The sequence below is a fragment of the Pipra filicauda genome, unplaced genomic scaffold (assembly GCF_003945595.2).
Source record: "Pipra filicauda isolate LSUMZ 115617 unplaced genomic scaffold, ASM394559v2 scaffold183_size1465899_pilon, whole genome shotgun sequence".
Classification (NCBI taxonomy): Eukaryota; Metazoa; Chordata; class Aves; order Passeriformes; family Pipridae; genus Pipra; species Pipra filicauda.
This window is the reverse complement of record NW_024104291.1, coordinates 1,163,037-1,189,637: the sequence shown is the minus strand read 5'-3', so window position 1 is coordinate 1,189,637 and position 26,601 is coordinate 1,163,037. Positions and strand designations below refer to the sequence as shown.

The 26,601-nt window shown below is 42.3% G+C and overlaps 1 protein-coding gene across 3 annotated transcripts in view; it reads left to right on the top strand.

The window, feature by feature from the left end:
• The window catches only part of PAK1 (p21 (RAC1) activated kinase 1), a 78,359-nt gene that overhangs the window by 45,781 nt on the left and 5,977 nt on the right, over positions 1 to 26,601 (top strand). For all 3 annotated transcript variants that reach the window (XM_027741074.2, XM_027741075.2, XM_027741076.2), the window contains 12 exons: positions 4,613 to 4,713; positions 6,152 to 6,299; positions 7,417 to 7,454; positions 9,310 to 9,426; positions 9,743 to 9,917; positions 12,923 to 12,986; positions 13,893 to 13,941; positions 16,465 to 16,577; positions 21,726 to 21,843; positions 22,300 to 22,399; positions 24,184 to 24,380; positions 25,888 to 26,025. In XM_027741074.2, the coding sequence (XP_027596875.1) occupies positions 4,613 to 4,713; positions 6,152 to 6,299; positions 7,417 to 7,454; positions 9,310 to 9,426; positions 9,743 to 9,917; positions 12,923 to 12,986; positions 13,893 to 13,941; positions 16,465 to 16,577; positions 21,726 to 21,843; positions 22,300 to 22,399; positions 24,184 to 24,380; positions 25,888 to 26,025 (1,358 nt within the window). The remainder of the gene's footprint in view (positions 1 to 4,612; positions 4,714 to 6,151; positions 6,300 to 7,416; positions 7,455 to 9,309; positions 9,427 to 9,742; positions 9,918 to 12,922; positions 12,987 to 13,892; positions 13,942 to 16,464; positions 16,578 to 21,725; positions 21,844 to 22,299; positions 22,400 to 24,183; positions 24,381 to 25,887; positions 26,026 to 26,601) is intronic.

Below are 26,601 nucleotides of genomic sequence, written 5' to 3'. Positions count from 1 at the left end.
CCAATTACAAAACTGACATTGGCATTTCCTTTGGTGAGGAGCAAAGGGAGGTGTTTTGCTTGTTTTGTTGTTTTAAACAGCAAATAATTTGAGTTATGCAAGAGAAACACACAATCTTCTGCTAAACCTGTCGTATTTTACTTCATGGCCATTTACCCTGTTCTAATGTTTGGGTCAGGCATTGTCTACTTGCTTTTAAGAATAATCTGTTACTGAAAATTCTTACACATTTCTTGTGAACTGAAGGAATTTTTTCCCTGTTAAACTGACTGTGACAGATGGAAAAAGAGATAGGAGCTGTGAACTGTACATGAAATTGTAATTTTTAAGATCAGGATATTTTAAAAACCCTCTCATGAATCTTTTGAAGTGATGTAAGAAAAGAAAAAAATCTCCATCTCCTAATATATGCTGGTTTCTTTTTATATCTGACCTATTTTTCGGAGTTCTTCTTTCTAATACATCAGCTTTTTTTCTGTATTGCAATGATATCTGGGCACTGGGTAACTAAAGTCAAACCTAGATATCTTCAGCTTCCTGAGCATCAGGAGGGAGGCTGCCTCCTAATTTTTAGTAGTGAAAAGACTAAGTGAAATGATAGTTTCACTAATTTAAATAAGCAAGATATAGGATCATTTGCTACAACATATTATGGCATTCATTATTATTATTATTATTATTATCTGATACTTTTGGCAACTCTGGATTGCTTTACAAATGTGGGTTTTTGAACCTGCAGTCCAGAAACCCACGAACTCAATGTTAAAAGTCTGCTGGATTTTGGTTAGAACTTGCTATTATGAGTAAGAATCCTAAAAAGCTGTAGGATTTTTGTGTTGGCTTACTTAAGGGAGTGGGGTTTTAAAATCTCTGGGATCAACTGTTTCAGAGAACAAAGAAATCACCTGAAATTTATAAAAGAGTGAAAGAAGTAGAACCTGAAATGCTAGTTTCAAATGGATTGTAAAGGAGAGCTGCAAAAGGGAATGTTTTGGGTGAAATCAGCAGACAGACTGCCACTGATCTGATGATGCCTATGTTTACTGAAGGTTGGCCAACATGGCAGATGCTTCAAGACATCAGAGGTTTTCGTTTAGCCAAGCCCAGCAGAGCCTTCTGTTGCAGTACACCTGCCTGAATGCGAACGGTTGCTTCTGTCCTCTAATTCCTGTCAGAAAAAAATATCTGTAACACTGTCACCTTCTCTCCAAATTGATTGATTTTCATCCTGTGAAAACTTCTTCTAATCTCATGATGACAGCTATATTCGCAGTGCCTCCTGCTGCTTAAATGTAATGAAATTCTTCGGTGTTCAGACACCTCTCTTTGGTTTGTACCAAAAACACTTTTGATGTTATGTGCTCGTTTGGCTGAACTAAAAGGGAAGTTGCTTTCTGTTCCGTTAAAGGAAAGTAGTTTTAAGCAAATCCATGACCTTTGGATCTTTATCCAGGGAAGCCAGTGAGTTGTGTTTAGCCTCTGCTGGGGTTGCAAAGAGCCTGCGAAGATCTGAAAAGCTTGGCAGTTAATTTTGCTAGCAAAGCTGGCTTTTATGGGCTTTTATGTGGTAGTCGAGAGCTGCTGAAGTTGATGGTGCCAATCCCTTTGGAGAAGTGGTAGCTCTTTGCTCTGAGCAGGGAGTAGTACTGGAGCAGGGAATTTATGAAGGATGTGTGGGAAAGATGGTAAAGGGGTTGTGCTTTATGCAAAAGTGCAGCTCAAATATGTAGAGTCCTGGTGTGGATCAGGTGACAGACTTACTGAGAGCTTGTGGATCCACATCAGAGGGGAGGCCAACAAGGAGGGACATCTTGAAGGCATCTCTTACAGGTCTCTGGGTCAAGAAGGACAGTTTTACTTGAAGGCACTTTGGAAAGTGTCTTTTCCATTGTGCTACCCCTGCGTATAAGCAGAAGCATCAGGTAAAGGACACATGGGGCATAAATCCAGGCCCTCATACATCTTTGCATGCTTCTGTTGAGCTATACCCCTTGCTAGGCTGCTCTTGAAGTCTTATACTCTGCCTGCAAAATTCAGGATGTAATTTATAGTCCTGACTTCCTCTGTTCCAGCCTAAAACGCAAAACTCATATATAAAAAATACTGGTTTAATACTGGGTGGGTCCTGTCCAAACAGATGCAGGACTGGTGTGACTTGTTGCTTTCAACAGGAGTTGCGAACATCTGAAATTTCTTGGGCTCAGGAGGCTCATCAGTGCCTTGCTGAGGACATGAAAATGGCTTGAATTGTGCGTGTTTAGCTCCCTTGAGCTTTGCTGAGCTCAGCTGCAGCTTTGCTCAGAGGCAAGGCTTTACCCACAAGGTGACAGTTTGCAGCAACGGGGAGCCCTTTCTGTGGTGATGGAGAGCACGCTACTCCACGTTACGAATGGAGTTATTCATCTCAGTGTGCCTCAGTATGGGCTCACTTCATGGTGAGACATCATGCTTCCTAGGTGTAGCTTAAGTTGCCAGAGCATCATAAGGGAACTTTAAGGGTGGGTCTTGTAACAGCATTGAACATAGGTGGTTTTGAGTGAGAAGGTGGTAAGGTGTTTGTGGTGGTTGGTAGGTCTTCTTAAATAGATATATAATTCCTTTTTTCTTTTTTTTTTTTTAAATTAAGATTCTTGAAGTCTTTTTAATTAATTGCAAGGATAATGCAACCACTTTAAAGGTGGATTAAGTGTTTAGCAAGATTGGGAGTGTCTATCTCTTTAGTTCTTTTTACCTTATACCTCCTGCTATGACATAAATATCTACTACAAAAAGCAACTGTTTTATTAATGGTTTAATATGTCTAGGCTTTTAGATCTGTCAGATCTGTCCGAATGTAGAAATAAAAAAACACCTAAGACTTGTGTAAAACAACTTAATGCCCTTAAGCTTTTTTAGGAATATGTTCAAATTTACTGTGTCAGTCACCCTGGAATGGTCCAGATGTGGGTGTTTATCAGCCGTGCAGCACTCCTGAATAGTGCTGCTGGTAGAGATGCCCTTTTCTTCCTCACCTGAGCCATGGGCTTCTAGGCTGAGATGGCACCTTAGTCTTTGGCTTGGAGGAATGGACTGATCCTGTAGGCAGACCTCTGATGCATCTCTTTTCCTCTTGCTTTCCATCCACCACTAGTGCATGTAGGCCTCTGTGCTGCAGATGCTCACCATCTGCTAACCAGCAGATGTTTCTGTCTCCTCCCTTCTCCATGATGGCTCCTCCAGCATGGCTCCTTTTTCTTCTGCTTTCCCCTTGGCAACTCTGTTGCTCTTCTGTGATTCAGCTTCCCCCATCGCCTTTGTTTGAAAGTGGGATCAAAACCAATCTGTTCCATCTTCGTGTCCCAAGTGGAGCATCTGATCCTCTTCTTTCTCCAGAATTACTCTGTGCAACTGTAACTCTGTAGTGATACAAAGAGCAGTGCCAGAGCTGGCCCTGAAAGAAATGGGATTCAGTCCTTAGGGGCAAGCCCTGACCCACTCTGTGCAACTAACCACAGCAGTGTCTTAAAGAATTGCTATATTGAGCATTAGCCTCACAGGCTTCTGAAATACTGGGGTTTGGTATTCATGTTGCCAAAAATGCACCGGGGAATGTCAGCCACAAAATAGATTCTGTTTGGCTTTGGATAAAAAAGGTAGCAGCTGGGAAACATAAGTGGTTTAGTCACCTTCTCCTGGCTCTGCTGATTTTATAACTGCAAGTAGCAGCAAAACTGAGTAGAATGTGCTTCTTCCTTAAACTCATCTCAATTTTTTGAATACAATAAATATTAAAAGGAAGGTGGAATCCTTAATACATTGTGAATATGCATGAACTTAATCCAAAGCATAATGATAATCCTGTTTGAAGACCTAAGTTTAAAATTTGCAGGGTGCATCTGCTTTGATATATTTCCTTTCCTGTTTCTTTTTGACTTCTACTCCTCACCTGCTGGATTCTGCTGTCTTGCTCATGTCTTCAAAGCTTGTTATTAAAACCACCTTTGGTTCATTTTGTGAGCAGAAAATACAAGTGGTTTTGCTCATATAAGATTTTGTAGCAGAAGCACAGATGTTATATTTAGTTTTCTTCATAAACTCTGTTGTGAGGAAATAGGATGAAGAAAGCAATTTATAAGCAGTACTTGTAGTTAATTTTGTCCCTGGCTTTATATGAGAAGCAGGTGTATGTTTAACAGCACATAATATTTTTTAAAAAAAGTTGCTTAAAACAATGAATAAAAAAATGTGTTCAAAACTGCCTGGCTTCCAGTTACTGCCCCTGTAGAGCTTTTGACTCTGACCTGTATAAGTTCAAATGAATATTTTACGTAAATAGCTCTCATGCTATTGAGTCTAGACATACTAGTTGACACTTTACATACCCAAAATATCAGTTTCCTTCTTTATGCTTGTCCTGTGTTACAGGACTTTTATTTTTGTTGTTTGCTCACTGTGGCTGCTCTTAAGTGAGGAAACAAAGTTTTTAAACTTGCTGTTTGTCTGCTCCAGATCGAAATCCTATGACTAGCAAAAGGTATGTGGGGGTGTGATTGTGTAGGTGAATTGGAAGCTATTGGAGATTTTAATTCTTGATGGATTTATGGATTTTTTTTGTTGTTTTTGTCTCTTCCAGCCAATAAGAAGAAAGAGAAAGAGCGGCCGGAGATCTCCCTCCCTTCAGACTTCGAACACACAATTCATGTGGGGTTTGATGCAGTCACGGGAGAATTCACAGTGAGTGAATCTGGAGGAAAAGAGAACTATGTGGTTTAGCTTGTTGCTGGGAGGAGCCAGGACCCATTAATCTTTTATACAGTAATGCTGGAAAGGCTATTACCATTGTCTAGTTTGATGTCCTTTGAAACACATCTGCAGAGGTTACCCGCTAATTCATGCTGAGAGACTGTCAAACTTGGCACATCACCCAGAGCCCTGGCTGCCAGCAAACTTTTCCTTTCCTGTTTTTTTGGCTGTTGTGGTCAGCAAAACATGGTATATCTCTCCTCCCTTCCCCTCTCTTCCCCTCCTTTCCTCTTCTAGAGCTGAAATACTCTACTGAAAACTACAGCATAGCCTGTGTCCCCCAGGTGGGGCTCTGAGAGTTTCCCTTTGGGAGACACACAGATGTTTATAACTACTTACGACAGAACATATATGTGCTAAATGTCAGATGCTTTTCTGTGCCGAGTTGTTGTTTGTTTTTTTTATTGACGCGCAAAATACTATAAAGACAGAGTCATATTTCCCCATATTATTATTCCTCTTATTTGGTTATGAGATAGTATATCATAGCAGCGGAAGTTGTTTGTGAGCAAGGTGTTTTAAGCTGTCTGTAATGTGCTGCTTTTTCAGGGACTTTGCTCCCCTACCCTGAATCACAGGTACAGCTTTGTTTTGCATGGCAGCCTCTAGACTTGCCCAGGTTACCCTACATGTGCCAGTGAGGCATGACCTGACTCTTGTATCCAGTCATCCTTTTGAACAGGGAGGATAACTTTATTGCTAAAGGATCTCAGTCCCTTGCCACTTTGTCCATACAAACTGTTATTCTTGCTAGTGCTGGAAAGGCACAAGTCTGGTTGCACTGTAGGTGTATTTATTTTCTGGCTGAAATTATGCCCCTGTGATGAAATTCTGAATTTCAGATGTGAACTTAACACCTCTGCTTTCCCAGCTCTGGCTTACAAACTGCTGTTAGCAAAGAACTCTAGTGCTACAAGAAGACCCAAATGACTGTTGCATGTTCATTGTGCTAGAGGCTGTGCAGTGTATGCTACTTCTATAGTCTTTCTTGGGTGTATATATAAGTAGGTATATACCTGTGCATAAAGGATTTGGTTTTTGTTTTATTTTTTTTCTTGAGGCTCTTCCTGAACTCTCCAGCTTTTGAGTTTCAGTCTGCAAAGGACCTGGGACTCACCTAAAGCCCCATGAGCATTGTGGCCTTTACCTGTCCATGTAAGGAATGTGTGACTTGTAACACAGGCAGTGGCTAGGAGGGCATCCGTTCAGCACCTCTTTTTCTTTCCTCTCCTCTTCTGTCCTTTTTTCTCTCTGTTTCCCTCACACCTCTGTGTAAGCCCAAAAGCTGGGGCAGAACTGTGGCAGCAGGCATGTGTTCTGTGAACCACATCAGGCCAGCTGTGAGCTAACGAGGTGCATCTTCCCACAGGGAATGCCAGAGCAATGGGCACGTTTACTGCAGACTTCCAACATCACCAAGTCAGAGCAGAAGAAGAACCCCCAAGCGGTGCTGGACGTGTTGGAGTTTTACAACTCCAAGAAGATCTCCAACAGCCAGAAGTACATGAGTTTCACAGGTACATGGTGATGGTCCCATATGGTTGCTTTGCCCAACTCCCCATTAGTCATTGCATGTGGGATTTCTTTTGTTTAAACAACAAGCAGATCTGTCTTTTCAAGGAAGATGTCAATGAGATTCTCTGGCTGCTCAAGTGCTCTTCTTCCTTTGAAATGCTGTTCTGTTAATCCTGATGCCCAGCATAGCCACAAAAGAGGAGGTCAGTCAACTGGCTAAATCCCCAAAACATATACTTTTTCTATGCTTGCAGTCAGCATCTGGAAAGCAGATCCCAGACTGTTGGTGCCGGGTTCCCAGTCATGACAATACCCGGAGTTAACAGGCAGCTAAATTTTGCACCAGTTTCAGTTTGCAGGGTGGGTGTGGATGTGTCTTCATACATGCCTGGGGAGAGGGTCTCTCTACTCCCATGTGCCATGATTGAGAGATATGCCTCAGCTGCCTGGGTGCTTGATAACTGCTTGCTAGATTCCTCTAAAAGTCAAAGCTGCCAGGGTTTTGTGCCTCTTTGTATGGATTGCCTGCCCTCTGAAGGACATCTGCAACCACCACTCCTTTTCCCTTTCAACTGCAACTCCTTCGCTTTCTAGATACTAACCCCTACTTTGGTTCTTTTAAGGGGATAGAACTACGTCACCAGAACTGGTATTAATTAGGAAGGCTCCAAGCAGGGATAAATCTTGCCCATATGTGCCTGGATAGTCAAATGAGAAGCCCACCAGTTGACCCATGTGGTCCTCTTGTGCTACTCCAGGAAGTTTAGGTGACTGAGATGGAACATCTTGCAGGTCTTGAGCTAGCTGCATTGCCTCTGCTGGTGACTTAGCTCATTGATAATATTTTGTGTGTGTGGATGGAGGACAGTATTCATTCAGGTGGAACTGCTCTGGGCAGTTCCACCCTCCTGCAGCAGGGATTTGGGACCTGCATTTATTTACCCTCTATTTCTATATCTGCCAGGGATCAGCTTTTTCTGGGGAGCTGGACGTAATGCCTTGGTTTGGGAGCAGCCTTTTTTCCTGCCCTTTCCGAAGCGAGCTTGTCCCTTTCTCCTCTCCCCCCTGCTGCTGGGTTTATAACTCATTTATAACAGCATTACTATCTGTCTCTTTCAGATAAATCAGCAGAGGATTACAATTCGTCAAATACATTGGTAAGCCTTACAGTCACATTCTATCTTGAGTTTGGGGATTAAAAAACTTGCAAAAACTAGTTAACTACATGCAAACTCATAGACTGCTTAGTGTTTAAAATCTGAACTATATATATTTGTAGAGTGAATACTTGTACAGGCGTGCTTCTTTCACTGTTTTTAAACTGATGGAAAATAAAGTAGATAGAAGTAGTTTTTTTTTAGGGAATTCATGAATGGAAATTAGTGAATTAGTTAATAGAAAGATCTCTGTTTTGATAGAAATTGATCTGTTCTTGTACCTAGAATTTGATAACCACTGGGCTGTCAGGTTTTATGTCTCCATAAACATCTGTGATATAACAAAGTTTATTTACTAACCTGCAAGGTCTGATTAACCAAAACTAATGCTGATTAACCAAACTAATCTCTAGCAGAACAGGAAATAAAAGGTTCTTCTCCTTTCAGCTTGACCTTTACTCAGTCCTTACCAGGGCAGGTACCACTCCTATTTGCTTTGTTAGGAGACATGATAAGTTTCTGTATGTGCCTGTGAGATGGAAGAAGGAAGACTTTCAGTTTAAGATGGTTCCCTCATCTCTTGTTTTCTCATGGCCATGCTATTATCTAGAATTGGCTTGTTCTGCCCCCTTCCAGAGGCACTGTATTTGTATCTGATCATTTAAGACTCTCTGCAAAAAGAAAAGGAAAATGTTTCTGCTGTTGTTCATTATTACATGTGATTGTATGTCAATCCTCAGGAGTTTGAATATCTAAGACAGTTGGATTTTAGAGTAAATCCTGAAAAAAGGAGTAGTTACCAATCTACTGAGATAGCATAGTGTAGTGGATTTGGAAGACATTGGGTAACCTTTAATTTTGTGGATATTCAGGAAAATCTCAGTACATAAGTATTTTTCTTCTTGTTTTTAACAAGCTAAGCTTTTGTGTTATGTCAAGTGCACTTCGGCAATTATTTGCTGGGATGGTGGTGACTTCAAGTATTTTAGGATCAGTGAAATACTGTATTGCTTTCCCCCTCTTTCTGAGAACTTTATTTTAATACTTTTCCCCCTACCACTCTAAGAGAACTGATGATGCACAAACAGAATTGGTCTACTGGGTTGAGGACCTCACCAAGTGTATTCTGAAATGCTTATAGTGTAATGAATGCCTTGAACTTCAGTTTCATGTTTAAAAGGTTAAAAGTGACTTTGATTTCTAATCACAGTATTGCAAAAAATTCCAGATAATTTTCCAACCACTATAAAACTTAAAAAAAAAGGATTGTTCCTATTTTTTCTATAAAATTTTATGTTAGAAAGTAATTTTAAGAGATTTGAAAAGATTTTGCCAGATTCTGCTTCCGAAATCTCTCATTACTTAGTTCTCAGTCACAAGGTGATGTTGGCTTGACTTACCAACTTTTAGAGATCTTGATGTGAATTATAGGATTTAAAGACTGAAATCTCCATACTGCTTGGTCAGAGTTTGAAGCAAGTGGAAAAACAAAAGAGAAAATATAAATAGGGACAGATATTTCCAAACCCTGATGTTGTCTCCAGAACTGCTAGATCTGCTGTGTGGGTGTTGGGAAGACAGAGAGAGTGCCCAGGTGGGTCCTTGGGAAGAAGATTGCTGTTACGCAGGCAGGTGACGAGCTTTGTCTGAACGGTTGTCAGGCAGTGCTGGACTGCACATCCATTCCCCATGAAGCCTCAGGAACTTTGGGCTTTGAATTTTTCAGACAGTTGTAACTTGCCAGCCTGTTCTATTATTGTTCTTTTGCACTTACTTCAGTACACTCTCTGTTAGGCGCTTAATCCAATGTTTGTGATTTTGTTTTTATTTTTGCTATTTGTGTAACCATGTGCAGAATGTGAAAGCTGTCTCTGAGACCCCTGCAGTGCCCTCAGTGTCTGAAGATGAAGATGATGAAGATGATGCAGCTCCACCCCCTGTGATAGCTCCGCGACCTGAACACACAAAATCTGTGAGCAGAAATACTTCCTTCAGGCTCCGCTGCTGCAGTCGAGTCTCGACTGTGACTCTTCATCCATGCTGCATGGCATGGTGCTGAGCCCTTCTCGGGAGCAGGGGGGAGGCAGTGGGAACCATTCTTTCTGACAGAGTACCTTTGTATTATCACCTGCCTAGTTGTGGGGGGGAAAAAAGTCCTTGATTAGTGACATTGGTTGCTAACAAAGTAGCTATAGAAATGCATCCCTGACAGCAACAAGAACAATAACAAAATGAATAGAAGTGTTTAAATCTTCATTTGACTTCTATGTTTTTCTCAACAAAATTAGATATACACCCGCTCTGTGATAGACCCTCTTCCTCCTCCTACCAGAGATGTGGCCACTTCTCCTATTACTTCTCCCTCGGAAAACAGCACGACAGCGCCCGACATGCTGGTCAGGAACACGGAGAAACAAAAGAAAAAGCCAAAAATGTCAGATGAAGAGATACTGGAAAAATTAAGTATGTCCTTGTTCTTTAAAAAAATTAAATTCTAGGTCCTGCTGTGTTGGTTTCTCAAAATCTTAATAAGCTGAAATGTTTTGACATTCCCATTTTGAGGTCCTTTACTGAAGACATTGGCATACAGTCACAACACAAAATTGGGGGCAGATGTAAGAGGGGAGCAAAAATATACGCTGAGCACCTGTGATGCTAACTAAAGTCCCCAGGGAGTTGCGGATCCTCAGGCTCTGCAAAACAAGCCCTGAATAAATAACATCTACTTAACTATGAAATCTGAGATTGTTCCACATCTTGTTATTCTGTAGCTCTGAAGCGCGAATGATTATATTGCAATGTTAGACACAAGGTGTCTAAAGGATGGAGAGAAAATTAATGCATCCCCAGGTTTGCCTTCCACAGTATCATGGTGTAAATGAGTTGGTTATTTTTAAGTTCCTTAACATTGTGTGGGTGCCCAAATTGGTGGTTTTCTTCTGAGAAAAACGTCATCAAGTCTCTCACTTATGTCCTCGTGTCTTTAACAATTCCTACCTTCAGTGCAAGTGCTCCTCTGCTGCTTGATGTTTTAGGGTTATGCTGTGGCATATCCAATAGCTGAAACAGCTCTTTCATGCAATTGATTGCTATCCTTAGCCTGGGCCAGTTTTTATTAATAGTAGAGCATTTCTCATTCTTTGAACTATTAATCCTGTATTAATTATGTCCACGCCTTGCTTATCAGTTTATATAAGCTATGTTAGCACCTCTATGGCCAGGCTGGTCTCCTTGGTTTGAGGGTATACCCCTAAAGGTCAGTATTTTAGGAAGCAAAATCTAGTAGCTATATGAAGCAAAATTTAATCTGAAGGTATAAGTTAAAAAAAATTAAAATATTAAAATGGTATCTGAGTACCTCATTCTTCTAAATAAAGCCTAAATTGAATTGATGGCATGTTAACTGGAACTGCTCACTGTTGGAAAACTCGCACCTACTGTTTCAGAACAGCAGCTTCACTCACTGAATTAGCAGGATCTTTGTACCGTTAAGGATTCAAGCCATTCTTGTGACCAGATACGGCAAGCAGCAACTGTGGCAGGAAAAAAGTGCTATTCTAATACAAATACACCCGCTTCTGTCATAAAGAGAAATGCAAGTGCTACTCCTAGGATTGTTGGGTAGCAAATGTACCTTCTGACACCTTGCTTGCTCGAGGTGTCAGCTTCTAGATGTGGGCTAGTCAGAAATACATGATGAAGTTTTAATCTTGTTGCAAGCTTGTTTTTCCACTGAGGGCAGTGGAGCTGTACTTGTGCAGACAAGCAACCTTTTCACGTTTTGGTTTGACATAAAACGTTTTGGTTGAATAAAATTACTAAAATTGGAAAACAAAAATATATTTACACATACCAAAGGTGCGCTAAAAGACATGCAAAGGTTAAAAGGAAGCTGCTAAATCTCCACCTCTCTGCATTAACGCAGCATTGGTGCAAACACTAATGAATCCTCACCTGGCTTTTTGGAAGGTTGGAAGCATCTCTTTTTACATTTAAGAGCATTAAACAGGGCAAAACTGGTAACTGCCTCTGGTCACCACAGCCGTCTGTCCTGTCCTTGCTTTGGGGAAACATTTGGCTATCTCACAGTCTGAACTTGCAGCCTATGTTTGGCTTTGAGGGAAAGTTTATGAACATTTGTCCAGAAATACTGGTCCTCAGGGCAGACAGCAATACTTCTGTAATTGTACAGTCAGTTTTATATAGCCAGATTTCTCTTCCTGCCCTCCTCTCCAAATACGGGCCATGTTCCCTTCTTCTGCCTCTGTCTTCCCTAAACCCTCTGGGTTTGGCTACTCTCCAGTGGTGTCCGAAAATAGCCTGCTCTTGCTCTGCTTGCTACTGGATTTCTTGGCTTAATGACCATGAGCAGTTTCTTTGCCAATATACATCTGTTAAGGCTCAGCCTGAGACCCTGTGAAAGCAGCACCATATGTTGGCAGCTTGAGTGACTTGCAAACACCAACTCAGACGCAGCTCTGCATCCTTTGATCCTATTAGCCACCCTGGTGCTGTTAGAGAGGAGACTTGCTCCCAGCTGAGCTCCAGATATTATTGGCTGTGATTTCTTCAGCCTAAAAAGGGTGTGTTTCCTGCCTGCTGTAGGGGAGTTATGAATATCAGTTAAAGTTTGCGGCCCCTCACAGCCCTGTGCTGCAGAAGACCAGGAAAAGTGCTTTTCCCTTTGAAGGATGCAGTAATACACTTTCTTCTGGCTGAACAGCCACGTTAGGGGAGAATGAACTGAGATTGTCCCAGGTTGCTTTCCAAAACCAGAGCGATGCTGGTAACTGCTGCTAAAACCTGTGCTGACTATTGGGTTCCTAGAAGAGCAGCTGAGCATTGCCTAGGCCAGGCCAGGGGAGGTTTGGCTCTGAAGGGTCTCTCCACCTTCCCCCCCTGAGTCTTGCAACCCAGTCATTGGGTCTGTCATGGCTATGGCTGTGCCGGTATGAAAACACCATAAATATGTTTTCCTGCTGCAAATTGTCATGGTGTAGGGAAGTCTTTGACTAGTTTTGTAAAAGACTGTTGGCTCCAAGACAATTGAGACCCTGGCCTCCAAATTTAGAGATGTTGCAGTGCAGGGGCATCTTAGGTCATCCGATGTGTTGAATCTGGGGGTGACTTAAAGCTGTAGGTTTCCAGCAAATAATTGTATTTTCATGTGTGAGGGCTGTGTACCCCCGTCCTGTGCCTAGCAGTGTGCAGACACTGTCTAGTAGTGAAGATTAAATGTTCTTAATGTCTGTGTCCCACCATTTCTGAAAGGAAGTTCCTAGAGGGGAATGCTGCAGGTGGTATATGTGTGAATAAATGAGGACTTCCTTGGTGTCTCTCTGTCTCTGGATTTCTGATGAGTGGTTCTTGAGGCAGAGCCTGCTGTGGCCATGGAACTGCTCTTACAGTTGGGTCCTATAGTGTACAAAAAAGTATTTGAAGAAAATCAGCTTTTTTCTTTTTTTTAGGAAGTATCGTGAGTGTGGGTGATCCAAAAAAGAAGTATACGAATTTTGAGAAGATTGGGCAAGGGTTAGTATATGCTTCTTCTCTGCCCTATACCTTTCTTTTCCATATGCTAAGAAGGAATCACTGTAACTAGGCTAAGTTAGTTTGCTGGAAAAGCTGTTAGTGATACTTTGGAAAGTTTATTTTGTTTGGTTGTTTATTTGTTTTCTTCTTTTTGTTTTTAATTTTGGTTGTTTTGCTGAATTCCACATCCCCCCTAGGTCTTCTCCCTTTCCTGGCAAAGTCTCAGGGACTGGGTTTTTGTGTAATTGTGTTTTAATATAAGAAAATACGTCACTAGAAGATCAGGTTGATAAATGCAACTACAAACGGGGAAGGAACTGCAAGACAGTCTTCAAATTACAGATTTGCTTCTGAATCAGCTCTTCTCAAGGCACGTGCTGTGCCCCTCTAAGCAGGATAGGGGGAAAGTAGGGGTTGTAGGAGAGAGGAGTGAGACAAATCAGTGCAAATCACTGGGAGCTGCTGTGAGTTCCATGTGCTGAGGCTCAAACTCCCATTTCCCTCACTACAAATGCTACATTTCTTTACTTCAGCTGATCCTATGTGCTCCCTTATCATGTTGGGCATTCTGCAAGCCCAGGTAGTGCAGTCGTGCCACTTAAAGTCCACATGCCACTCCCAGTCCTACAAAATGTGCTAAGTTGCTGGTTTAGTAGCAACTGTTTGGATGACCATAGTGACCTTTATTAGGAGCTTTATTCCCCATAAATTCCCTGGTTTCTGCTCCAACAGCAGTCTTGGCTCAGAAATATTTCAGATGATGTTTACCACTGGAATTATTGCATGTAAAAGAATAAGAGTGAGAGCACTTCAGAGAGACAAGTGGGAACAGGCATGTGTTAAGCTCTCACTCTTACTATGAGGCACTAATAAGTGTGGATTTTTTCTTTTCTCTGTTTTGTTTAGAGCCTCGGGTACAGTTTACACGGCAATAGATGTAGCTACAGGACAGGAGGTAAGTGCTGCCAGAATACCACAGCAGTGGATTTTGGATTGTGTCCTGAAAGTTCAAGTTGATGCTACAAAATAAAGACTGTCTTTCAGGGATTCATGTCATCTTATTTTTAATGAGGTCTTTATTTACTTACTAATGAGGCATGGTTGAGTGGTCTGAGCAGAGAACTGGAAAAAATGACTTCCCAAGTTTTGATTCCTGAATCATTTCGTATTTATAAAGATTCTTTCTGTGACCGCAGTGGCCAGAAGCAAATGTTTGGACTGGGTAGTTCCTCAGAAGAAGTTTCTCTCTTCATCCCCAAGATTGTTGCCTATCTCCACGTTAACTCTTTTATATGCCCTCTGCTCTTTTGCTTCCTACACTTATACTAGTTGATTTGCATAGAAATAGTTCCTCTCCCACCTGTTGCCCACTTGCTTTCTGCCCTATTATTGTGAGACAAGGGATATCTGTCTCTTTTCCCCCCTCACGAATATTGAAAAGTTCCACGCTTATTGACTGCATAATAAACTAATAATGCTGGTTAAGCAGCATCTGTGGAAACCCTTATTGCTAGATGCAGGATTTTTTAAAAGATGTAAGTGTATGGATTATTCCAAATATATTTATGGAAGTCTTCAACAATATCTGTCTGCTTTGCGTTTGTACAATGTCAGAGTTATCCACCAGTAAATTTCATAAATATGCTTTTTGCTGAAACTTCTTCACCCCCTTTTTCAGTTCCTGAAGAATTGATACTGTCTAATTGCAGCCTCTGAGGAAGGGATGATGTATTTATTTTGAAACAATGACAAATTTTATAGGAGGAACTCCTTTGATGGTTTTCTGCTTTCTTTATGGACCCCTTAGGCGACTCCCATGTGAAAATTTGAACTCTTATATTACAACAGACTTTTAAATCATTCCCATTACACTAGTGTGATCAGACCCTGGATTTTTAAATCTGCATTTGGGATTGCTGTAACCTTGTCATGCTGTTGATCTGTTCCTTTCTGCGAAATCCACTGAACTCAGGAACTCAGAATGGCACACATTTTGGAAACACTGGACGGAAAATCCTTTGTTTTGCACTATACAGGAACCTTGGGCAGCTTTCAAGCTAAAGAATACTGAAGATTTTCACTGATTATGCCTATGTAGTGTAACTCCAGCTGATTATTTTGTATCCTAATGTATGTGACAGATAATGAAAATGCCCCCGTATGCACTTGGACTGTGTGTCTGTCTCTGAGCAAGAGTGAGGAAATACAAGAGACTCTCTGAAGCTCCCTCAGTATTTGACTGGGGTTTCTTTATCTGCATAAAATGCCTTCCCTCACTTCTTCATCTTTCATTCTCCTTTCTGGTCTTGCACAAAGAGCAGTGGGGGGTTTTTGGTTTTATCTTCTTTAACTAATGTTTGGCAGCCCTTGTTCATACTGTGGAAAACCAGCATGATGTCTGTCTGCTCTTGCCTTTTCATGTATTGGGATTTTTCTATAGTCTCCCCTGCTACACTGTCAAAATGCTAATTGTATCCACCTATATTGGCACTCTTGGCTTGTTTCTTTTAATCCTCATTTTTTTTTGAGTTACTGGAGTTACTGGCTCCCATCCATTCACGGAGGCCTCTTTCTCTGGAAGTAGCTGTTCTGTAAAGGCATAATTGCATTTCCTTCCCTTTGCCTAGATATTGTACCAGAGACAGTCGAGTTCATACATCTATGAAGTATTTCTGCCTCCAGCTGTGCTGAGTAGGCTTACTGATTTAAAGGCTTGTCTGAGGGCCAGGTGCTCTCACGAGGTACTGGTAGTGTGGAAACTTGAATACAAGAGTTGAAAACATGTTCTAACTTCCCTGCTCTCTGCATATATACATGAAGAGCAGATATCCTGAAGCAGGCAGAAAGCTACTAAACCAAAGGGCTACAACTGACAAATCCATCCCTATTGCCCTTCAGTTATGACTGGAGATACAGCTGACTCCAATTCACTTATTTTCAGTCTTTTATCTAAACACTGGTACTTCTCTCACTCAGGTCTTACTGTGAAAAAAGAAATAGAATTACTACCTTGAAGTACTAAACTTAGGCTGTGTTATTTACCTGCCCTACTGGAGATTTCTAGAAGCAGAAATTTGCAGGAGAGCAGAAAAGAACCACCAAAAAACCCCAGAAACATCCAATTCAAAATAATAAGAATCCTTTAAGAAATAAAAAAGTTTTGACATATCAGTCCATACCAGAGTAAGTGGATCTCTTTCCTTGTTACCAAGAAGTTGTAGATGGAGATGGCTAACTGTGACATGAAGGTCCAATATGAAAATGGTAATTTCCCTTGTCCTTTTTGGCATGAAATATCATCCAGCACGTGTGGAAATGGACTGGCTGCAGGAACTTGCAGAGTTACTAAATGGCTGAGCATCCCATGATGAAAAAGTGTTTTCCTCCTTCACCCAAATGTGGGACTAAATTGACTGGTACTGGCATGTTTCTGGGGGACTCCTGTAATAACACATTACTTGGTGTCTCTTCACTGCAGGTTGCAATCAAACAGATGAATTTGCAGCAGCAACCCAAAAAAGAACTGATTATTAATGAAATCCTTGTGATGAGGGAAAACAAAAACTCCAACATTGTCAACTACTTGGACAGGTATGTCAGCATTTAAAGGGTTCATGATGGGACTCCAGAGAACACTTTCTTGTCGGTGTCCTAAGTGTTCAAGGCTCAGCTTAATGCAAGGTATAGGACAACCTTGCATTGATTAATGCACACATGTGGCTTTGTGGGGATGTGGGTGTCTTGGTTGTCTCTCTCCATAACTAGGAGAAACAGGAATTTGAATTGGTATTAATGGGGTGTCTAGGCTCACTTTAGAGATGCTAGTAGCAAGGTACTAGCATTATCCTGTCAGGACTCCATTTTCCAGCTCTCTCCCTTGACAAAATTTGACACAGTAAGCTGTTTCCTTCCTGCTCCTAGAGGAGAAACAGAAGTAGTTTGAATCATGTTATTTGTATTTGTTTTCCTCTTCTTCTTCTTTCCTCTTGCACTGCTGACTGCTGGCAGAGGAGCAGATTGGTAGTCTTGTCCCTGTGACTGTCCATGGAGGTTTTTGTACGGTACCATAACAACAATGAGGGTGAATGACGTGACACATAACATGAGGTCTGGGGACACCTCAATGTGGCCTTTCAGTACTTAAAAGGGGCTTTTAAAAAGGAGGGAGAGTGACTTTTTATGCAGGCAGATCGTGACAGGACAAAGGGGAACAGTTTTAAACTAAAAGAGGGTAGATTCAAATTAGGTATAAGGAAGAAATTCCTTACTGTAAGGGTGGCGAGGCACTGGAACAGGTTGCCCAGAGAAGTTGTGGCTGTTCCATCCCTGGAAGTGTTCAAGGCCAGATTGGATGGGGCTTTGAGCAACTTGGTCTAGCAGAAAATATCCCTGCCTATGGCAGGGGAAGTTGGAACAAGCTGATCTTTAGAGTCCCTTTGAACCCAAACCATTCTGTGATTTTTATGATACTGAAAGCCCAACAGGCAAAGGCATTGCATGGTGACTGAATTTACCATCAACAGAACACTGATGCATTGTGTCAAGTCTATGTCATTCACATTATAAAGATATAGCTAGACCTGTTAGAGCTGCAGTAAGACTTCCAGTCTGGTACACTCAGCATCTGAATGTAGCAGTTCTAATGAACTGCAGGTTTGGCTTACTGTAGGATAAAAAGTGCCTAGATAGATTGAGGTGCAGAATTTAATCTTGGCAGCTGGGGTGTTTTTGAAGATACAATGGAGAGATGTCACCTAGAATCTCTTTTGGAAATCTGAGAGACTGTTTACACACTTGTTTGCTCTGCATGTATATCAACAGCTAATGAGCTGGGTTTTTAATAGATTTCTTTAGCAGGCTTTTAATGTCTGAGCCAAAAAAAGTACTACTTATAAACTGCAACATCAGTAGAATTGCTGAATTTTCATGGTGCTATGTGTCCTATGCATAGCTGTAAAGAACTACTTTGCTGAAAGGACAGGAAGTCTGCTCCTGAAATTTTGTGAAAGAGGTGTGTGTGCAGGGAAGTGATGCTGGGCAGACACCCTTTTCTTACAAAGAGCAGAAGAATGTTACCAGTGTACAATGAAACAAGTGGTAAAGAAGAGTTAAGAATTGCATCTAGGCTGAAACTGTTATTTTCTCCTGGCTGATTAGAGGCTTTGTTTCAAGAAAACTGTTTGGGAGGCAGGCATCACTGTGTATATGCCTTGTCTAGCCAGTGCATCGCTGCTGCAGGATAGCTGCACATCCTGCTGTCTTGTTCAAACTTCCAGCAACAAAAGCTGCTGCTTCTGTCCTCCACTTTCACTAATCTTTTTCAGAGGGATTAGCTTTTGTTGAGTGCTGCACATGGACAGAACAGCAACTGGGATGAACATGGGAGTTCTTGCATCTATTATACTATTTCAGCTTTTCAACTGCAGGATACTGTAGCTGGGGAGCTGTGTCACTTCTGCCTGGCCTAATGTGCCTGTTTGCTTCTCAAGTGCTAATATTTGGACACCACTTGCTGGCTTCTGCCTATTCCTGTCACTGAGGAAGTATGAGGAAGAATGTGCTTACCACTGGGACCTGTTTTCTGTTTTGTAGTTCTGTTACAGTGCCTCCCCTTCTGAGTCCCTAATGGGAACTGCAAGATAGTCATGGGCATAAACCAGCTCTCTCACTTCTCTTTTGCCTCAGCTCCTGCCCTTATGCAAGTGTTTCCTGTGCTTTGTCCTCTCTTACTTGCATGGCCTACTTGCTTGTGGTTAAGACAGTTTTTCTGCTGCAGTGTAAGTGGCCAGTGTTGCACGCAGGTGTGCTGTGGCATTTAACCTAGAGCCATAGCCTAATTCAGCTGTACTTCAGAGCTGAATTTAGAATCGTCTGGTTCTGAAGACAGTGACACTAGTCTTCAGTGCAGACAAGCAGCCACTTGTGCTGAATTACCTGCTGGAGGTGCCAGTTTCTTTCTACTCTGTGAAAGAAGCCCTCAGAGGCTTGCTTCTAAACTTAGGCATATAAACACAGGCATCAGATGCCCCGTGTTAGGGAAAGCAGACTCCTGCCCTTTGGTTTCTTTCAGAAGAACTCTCCTTAACTTAATAAACCCCATAAATAAGTGGTAGCCACTGTTACCCTCACCCCAACCCCAGACTGAAATAGGGATGGATGGTCAGTGAATAAAGCTGAAGATGTAAGACAGTCATGCTACAAGAAAACATTGTTTTCTTTCCAGGCTACCGTGATGTTTGCATGTTGGAGGCATGTTACTGGTGCAAAGATTTGAAATTAATGAACTTGTGCTTCTGGGCAAAACCATATTTCATAAATTTTATCAGTAAAAAGGGACTAAGACTGACTGGTGCATACTTGTGATATGAAGGGCTTGGTACTCCTAGGGTATCTAAGTGGAAGCTGAGGAATACCTTTCAGGATCAGATATTACCTGCTCTTTCAGATGGATGAAGAGAAAGTGTAGATCATCTCCTTCTTCCTCAAAGACTTTCACCAGGTTTTTTTTACTACCAGCCTTGTTTTGGAAGGTGACTGTGAGTGACAAGGTGTGACACCGTGCTATGCCTGATGTCACATGCCGAGCAGCATGTAGGTGTACAGACTTCCTGGTGGTGTCTCCAGAACTACTGAGAGAGTGGGTTTGAGTCATGACTACAGTGGGCAGCTCAATGACTAAAACTGGCAAGGGAGTGGAAAGATCCATGAGACGGTACCACCGAGTCCCCTGAAATGACATTTTTTTGGTGGCAGCTGGCAGGGAACCACCATCAATTCCACCTCTCTGTGTGTTATGTCAAATCCATCAAATTATTGAGTTGCCAGGGTCTTGGCACATGCCCGTGGCTGCTCATGGCACAGCTTTGGTTCACAGTGTGGTTCTTGGCTTGCTCCATCCCTTTTGGCTGCAGAGAGGTACCAGCTTGCTCCCAGCGTGTGGAACCTGAGATTGTCACGCAGGAGTGATGGAGCCCATTTTGCCCCCATCTTTACAATCAAGTAGATTAGGGCTGCAGAGGGTGCTGTTGGCAATGAAGGGAAGTGTTGAGATGTCTGGGGTGGCCGATTTGTTGAGAGAGTGCTGATACAATCTGGAGAGATCCTGGTTTGGCAGAAGTTAGGAAGAAATAGCAATAGCATAGGGGCAGGAAGGAAGGGTGTGGATGGAGCAGCTTTCAGAGCCCAACAGAAGGTAAATGACCCACAGAGATAGCAGGAGTGCTTTGGAAAGTAGTTCTGCTGCTCCTCTCTCACTCAGATGGGCTTCTGTGCAGGTGGTGCTGCTTTTTCTGGGGTCTGTAATGCCAGGGAAAAAAATTCCAGTGCATTAGCTTCTGTTCCATAGTGGAGTTGGAGACCTGTCTGCTCTGGGAGCATAGCCCTTTGCCCTTGGGCATTGTATCCTGAAAGAAACTCCAGACTGTACCTCCCTACATAGTCTTCAGCATCACCAAACCAAGATACTCTCTTTGTCTCTGATATTAAAAGCTCTCCATAACTGTAACAGTGCTGTCATCCAGGTGTAGCTCAGACCACAATTATTTTTTGGAGGATTTTTTCATCAGCTTAGGTGTTGTCAGTGGGTCCTTTGGTGGTCAAGCCCACCGCTTGCTCACTCCGGTGCTGTCTCACTCACCTCTGTCTTTTACTTTCCGTGCCAAGTTGGGCTTAACTTATTTCTCCTTCAGTGTTGCTTTTTACCTAATTGTTCCCTAGAACCTATCCAGGTTTTTACATTTGGCTCCTAGCAAATTCACTCTTCAGTAAGATCAGGTTTTTTAGGGCAAAGCAAATGTATCCTTGATGAACTCTAATGCCAGCTAAAGCTTTTAATTAGATTCTCTGCCCTCTCACTTGACTCATCTGTCCACTCACTTGAAAAATGAGAGGATAGGCTGAGAAGGTCTGTTTTCAAACTGATGATTCCTTCCTTTAGGAATGTGTCATCCTGATGTATCTGTCATGGAAGTTTGTGTTGATCTTCTTCCAGATGAGCCCAAAAAGGCAGAAATGGTTAGTGGTTTGGGTTTGGGCTTTTTGTCTTCAGAATTGATGTTTCATCCAGTTCTCCTTTTCTTCTGAAATTTTTAGACAAAATCACAAACTAGTTTGGTAGCACTAAAAAGATTGACGTGATTTTCAAATGCATAATGCTTAAAAAAGAAGTGTTCTTCCATGGTTGTTTGTGGGCAGCCATCCTTTGTGTCACCCAGGATTGTCTCTGTGCCTAGGCAAAGCAGGCAGTTGCTTAGGACAGCAGGATGCCACGAGTAGTGAAGCAGCCCCCAGCCACCTCTTCCAATGCAAGAGCCCTCAAAAGCCATGCTGTGTGCCAAATGTCCGGGCTGCATGTTTGGACCCCATCCTTGACTACGAGCTCTTATCTTTCTCTCCCAGCAGCAACAGGAGTTGTAAGGTCAGGTCTCCATCTTAGTCTGTGTCCTTTCCATGGCAGAAAAATTCAGCCTTGCTTTTATGGACAGGAAGCTTGTAGCCAGCTCTCCCATTACATCTCTCCTCAACTTCTGCACTCACCCTTTGCTCTGGTCATTCAGATTGTGATTGGATCCTCCCATGTACAGAAAGTACCACAAACACCTGGTTCCCCCAATACTGTTAAATGTGACTCCTGGTTTCTCTGCACTTGGAGGACAGCTTTGAAACCGTGTGCATTCTGGCCAGGTAAATGGTGACATGCTCATACGTGCTTATTTTTAAAATCTAGTTTTGGTTCTTCAGTTACCTTGTAGGAGAAGAGCTCTGGGTGGTCATGGAGTATTTGGCAGGAGGCTCCCTAACAGATGTTGTGACAGAGACCTGCATGGACGAGGGACAAATCGCAGCTGTGTGCCGGGAGGTAAAGCAAGGCTCGCACTTGGAGGGAGCTGTGGTTGGGAATGGGACACAGGCTTTGTATGATCTGTTACTAACTCCATGGGAATAGCTGTCTCCAGCTTCTGTAAGGCAACAGTCGTTCTTTCAGAGGATGGATTTCACCTGCAAGGTTGCAGCTTACGATTCTAATGCAAGCCTTATGTTTCACCCTAGAGGGAGGACTAGAGTGGGAAATGGGGTTGGAATCCTCCTGATTATGTCTGTTCTTCAGGTCTTTAGGGAGTAACTTGTCTTCCTAGGACCTGCTGATCCCAGTGGGGTATCTCTATAGTCCTGCACATACTGAATATATGAAAGGTCCTAAGACACGATGCCCTTACTACTGAAAATGCATGTTGTTTGAGTCCTTTAGTTGTCTAATTGTGACTGGTGAATAATTTCATGCACAGTAAAAATATCTCAAATATTTTTTTTTCAGTGTCTCCAAGCTCTGGAATTCCTACATTCAAACCAAGTTATTCACAGAGACATCAAGAGTGACAACATCCTGCTGGGAATGGATGGCTCTGTCAAACTAAGTATGCAGGGAACATTACTGATGATGACTTGAGTTATCAATCTGGGCCAGTTATCTGGTCTGGGCCAGGCATTTTAGGGAGATGGGTGTTTGAATGGTGATGAACAGGCTGTAGAAATGCTCCTGGAGATACTTTTGTGGCATTGGTTTTAATGTAGATTGGCAAGCATGAATCCTTGTGAACTGATACCAGACTTGAAGTGAGGCTTGAATTTCATTTAGTTTTGGGGCATCTGTTTATGTTAACTAAAATAACAGTATTTTTATGCTACTCCAGTCTAGAAAGCTGGGTTGGAAGGTGTAGTGCCAGAAGTCTTTATTTGTGAACAGTCTCTTCAGTCTAGAAAATACTACAGGTACTTGGGGCTCAGGGGAAGTGGAGGAGAATTGAAAACCATGTAACTTGAAATAATTTAATTTTACAATGTCAACCCAGACTGGACTTTAAATGTTGTTTCCTCCATGTGGTATCACCATCAATGAAGACCTTGAGGCTGTTCTGCCCCCTGGCTACTAAGGTTGTGCTTGTCTCTGCCCATGCAGAGAGAAGTCTGGAAACTAGTCAGTTATCATCTTCACCTATAGCTTTAAGAGAATTGTGCTCCTTTTCTCTTCCTCTCTGTTCTGTTGGCTAGCACCCAGCAGGCATAAATAAATCTATTTTTGTAGGCAGTGGCAGCAGATATGACTCAAAATTCACACAGTGCAGATATGCTGAGTAAAAAGGTGGGGGGTTTTTTGCACATAATTGCTTTTAGACTAAAACCGCACTTTGATACAGTCAGGTCTATGGAGTGTTAGCGATGAATAGCTGATGGGGGGCCAAAGTGCTCTGTTCTTATGGAATAACTTCTTTGAGCATAGTATGCAGGTACCAGGTTGTAGTTTAAAGTTAAAGAAGTCTCTGTGGATATGATGCAGTAACCTTCTGGATCTGAGCTGCTTACTGGCTCTGCTGGAAATTTGCCCTGTTTATGAACCATATGTCCTTTCCTGGTATTTACCCTTGATGAAAACTCAGCTAGGAATCAGTTTAATTTTCATCATTCTGCCTAAAATTAGACCTGTGATGCTGTAGGAGGTCACGTTGGGCAGTGCATCTTGCTGTGTTGATTCTGCTGGGCTCACAAGAACAGAATGAGTTTTTTCTTTTGGTAAGTCAAATACAAATAAGATACAGGACCCAGCAATCTTTGTGTGAAGGCTCTCCCTCTTTGTCTCTATTCAAAGAAAATAATCAATATAAATTTAGGTACTTTAAATTTATTCTAAACACTCATTGCTCTGTAAAGCAAATACTGTTTGAAGGATGATATATCTACTGGGGAACTAATATCTCTTGGACTGAAAATACCATCAAAGAACACAGTGTGTGGGTTGGGAAGTGTATCTAGATCAGACCGTGCATTAAATTCTATTTTCACATACCCAGGGATGGTCTTTAGACCATATATGACACTGTGTATTACAGCTGCAGGATGCTGCAACACAGTTGAGTGTCTCAATATCTCTACATGGGTATTTACCGATCCCTATCTTTCACACAGTCAAGTCAGCAGCTCTATAATGCTCATGGCCTCAGAGAGTCAGGTTTAGAAACTTAGCTCTAAACACCGTGCTCTGTGTTAGCCACAAAACCACCCCTCCTTTCACAGCAGCAACACCCCAGACAGCACAGCAAGGTAAAGTGTACTGCAGCTCTGATATCTCTAAGGGTTGTTTTCGGAGAAGTTTGCTTATTTGTCTGTCTGTTTCTTTCCCCTCCACCCCATTTTAATTTTCCAGCTGACTTCGGCTTCTGTGCTCAAATCACTCCTGAGCAGAGCAAGCGCAGCACCATGGTGGGGACCCCCTACTGGATGGCACCTGAAGTGGTGACGCGGAAGGCGTATGGGCCCAAAGTCGATATCTGGTCGCTGGGGATAATGGCCATCGAGATGATTGAAGGAGAGCCCCCCTACCTCAATGAGAACCCCCTGAGAGTAAGCAAGTACCTTTTGTCATCAGGTCTTCGCTAAGCCTGCTGCTCATGTGACTCCTCCGGTGTGATTTCAACACCTGCAGCCCCATCTAATTCAAACTATTCTATGATTCTATGGTCTGCTTAGATGTCATGGTGAGAAGATTGAGATAGCTAAAGCCATAGTTTGCTCTGGATAGCAGAGGTGTGTGTTCTTCCTGCACAGACCCTTTGGTCAGCTCTGATGAGTTAGATCATGCACACTTATAATTTCCCACTTTCTGGAGATGCTGACAGAGGCAGAAAGAGTACTGCATGGTGCCAAAGCAGTGATGTCTTGAAACCTTGTACCCTGTGAGTGTGAAAGAATTCTCCTTGAGTTAGGTCAGGCTGGATGGGGCTTTAAGCAGCCTGGGCTAGTGGAAGGGTGGTTGGAACTCGATGATCTTTAAGGTCCCTTCCAACTCAAACCATTTTATATTTCTATGATTCTATTCTATAAATGGAGCTTTTTCTTACTGAAAGATTGTTAAGCCTTTAGACAGGGCTTAAGCGTCCTGATGTCTTTCCCTTGTTTAATTTTTAACAAAAGGAGGGATGCTGTCAGCGTATAGGGGCATCACTGCTCTTAGTATAAGCCAGGTTTGTGGCTTCTCCCTCAGCTACACAGGTTGGAGGAATCTTGAAAAATTCTGTCCTACTTTTTTCTCCATCTGGAAGTGATTTTTGGGAGAGAAGAGCAGCAGCAGAGTGTAAGGAATGAAATGGTTTTGAGCTAAAGTAACAGTACTTTGCCTCATTTAACTCAACTTATACCAATTCCCAAGCTATCAGAGTGCTCCCATGGGATGTGTTGAGTGATGTGCTCAAAAGGCCTGCATATTAACAAGTCTCTGGCAGATTTCTGTTTCCTTTGAAAATTCACCCAGGAAGTTTCTCACATGAAATCCTGCAATGGATGAATTCTGAGTCCCGTGGTTCTCAGAGGAGGGTGTGTGTGAATACTTCATCCCCAAGTAGTAGCAAAACTGCTTGTTTTCGCAGGATGTTAAAAGCTGCTGAAGGGTCTGCTGGACATCTTTTGTGAGGAGCCAACTCCATCTTTATCAGGTTGACTTTTTAGGCTTGGTGCACAGAGGCGAAGTACTGACAGAAAAAAATCTTCTATTTAGTCAAGGTTACCTTCCCATGAGGATATAGTTATTACAGAAGCACTGGTAGAGTCATGCCAGTTAACTTCCCTATGTAAACAGGGTCTGGAATGTTGTTTTTGTCCTTGTAATCCCTTGAGAGGGCTGCAGGATCTAAACCCAGATTAAGAGGGTAAAACAATAAAGGATTGGATCCCACCCACAAAAAAATAGGGCTGGCAACTATTCCGTTTGCTGAAACTTAGGCACTGATTAGTCACCCTGATAAGGTGGGGTTTTTTTCCTCCCCATTGAACTGGGGAGAGGGAGAAGTGAAATGGGTATAATACAGAGATAGAATCTAACCTCCTGTTTCTTTGGTGCTTGTTTTTGCATTAGGCCCTGTATCTCATCGCTACTAATGGGACTCCAGAACTGCAGAATCCAGAAAAGCTGTCACCCATATTCCGAGACTTCTTAAATCGCTGTCTTGAAATGGACGTGGAAAAGAGAGGTTCTGCAAAAGAGCTGCTACAGGTAGGTGATGGGCAGCAAGACTGAACCAATACAATCACGTTACCCCGAGTGAGACCAGGCTTAGGGTGAGATCTTGTTTGAGGTCTTAAATACTGCATCAACTGAAGGCAGAAGCACAGCTAAGGTAACCTGCCAGGGAAAAAACAGCCAACCAAGAACAACAACCCCCAAACGTACATCTATAATAAAATGTTAACAGAGTGCTCCCTTTTTATGCTGTACTGGCTACTAGCAGCAGCTGTACAGCATGTTCTGTGTCCAACCTGAAATAATAGCTATGCCCCAGGCCTGCCAAATACTGAGCCCTTAATTCCCATGGTTTCCTCACACAGCTGGCCATGACATCTGTATGTGTTGTCATGGTCTTGTCATGCTTCTGATTTGGACAGCAGGAAGGCTTCTAGCTATCGGATGTTCTGGCTGTCTCCTTTCTGGTGGAGAGATCACAAAGCTCTTTGGAATATGCATGGCTTGCTTTAACTGGAGCAGTTTGGTGTTACCACATTTTGCCCAATACTACTCCTTACAGAGGTGATGGAACACAGCTTGTGAGATATCTAAATCATAGAATGATTT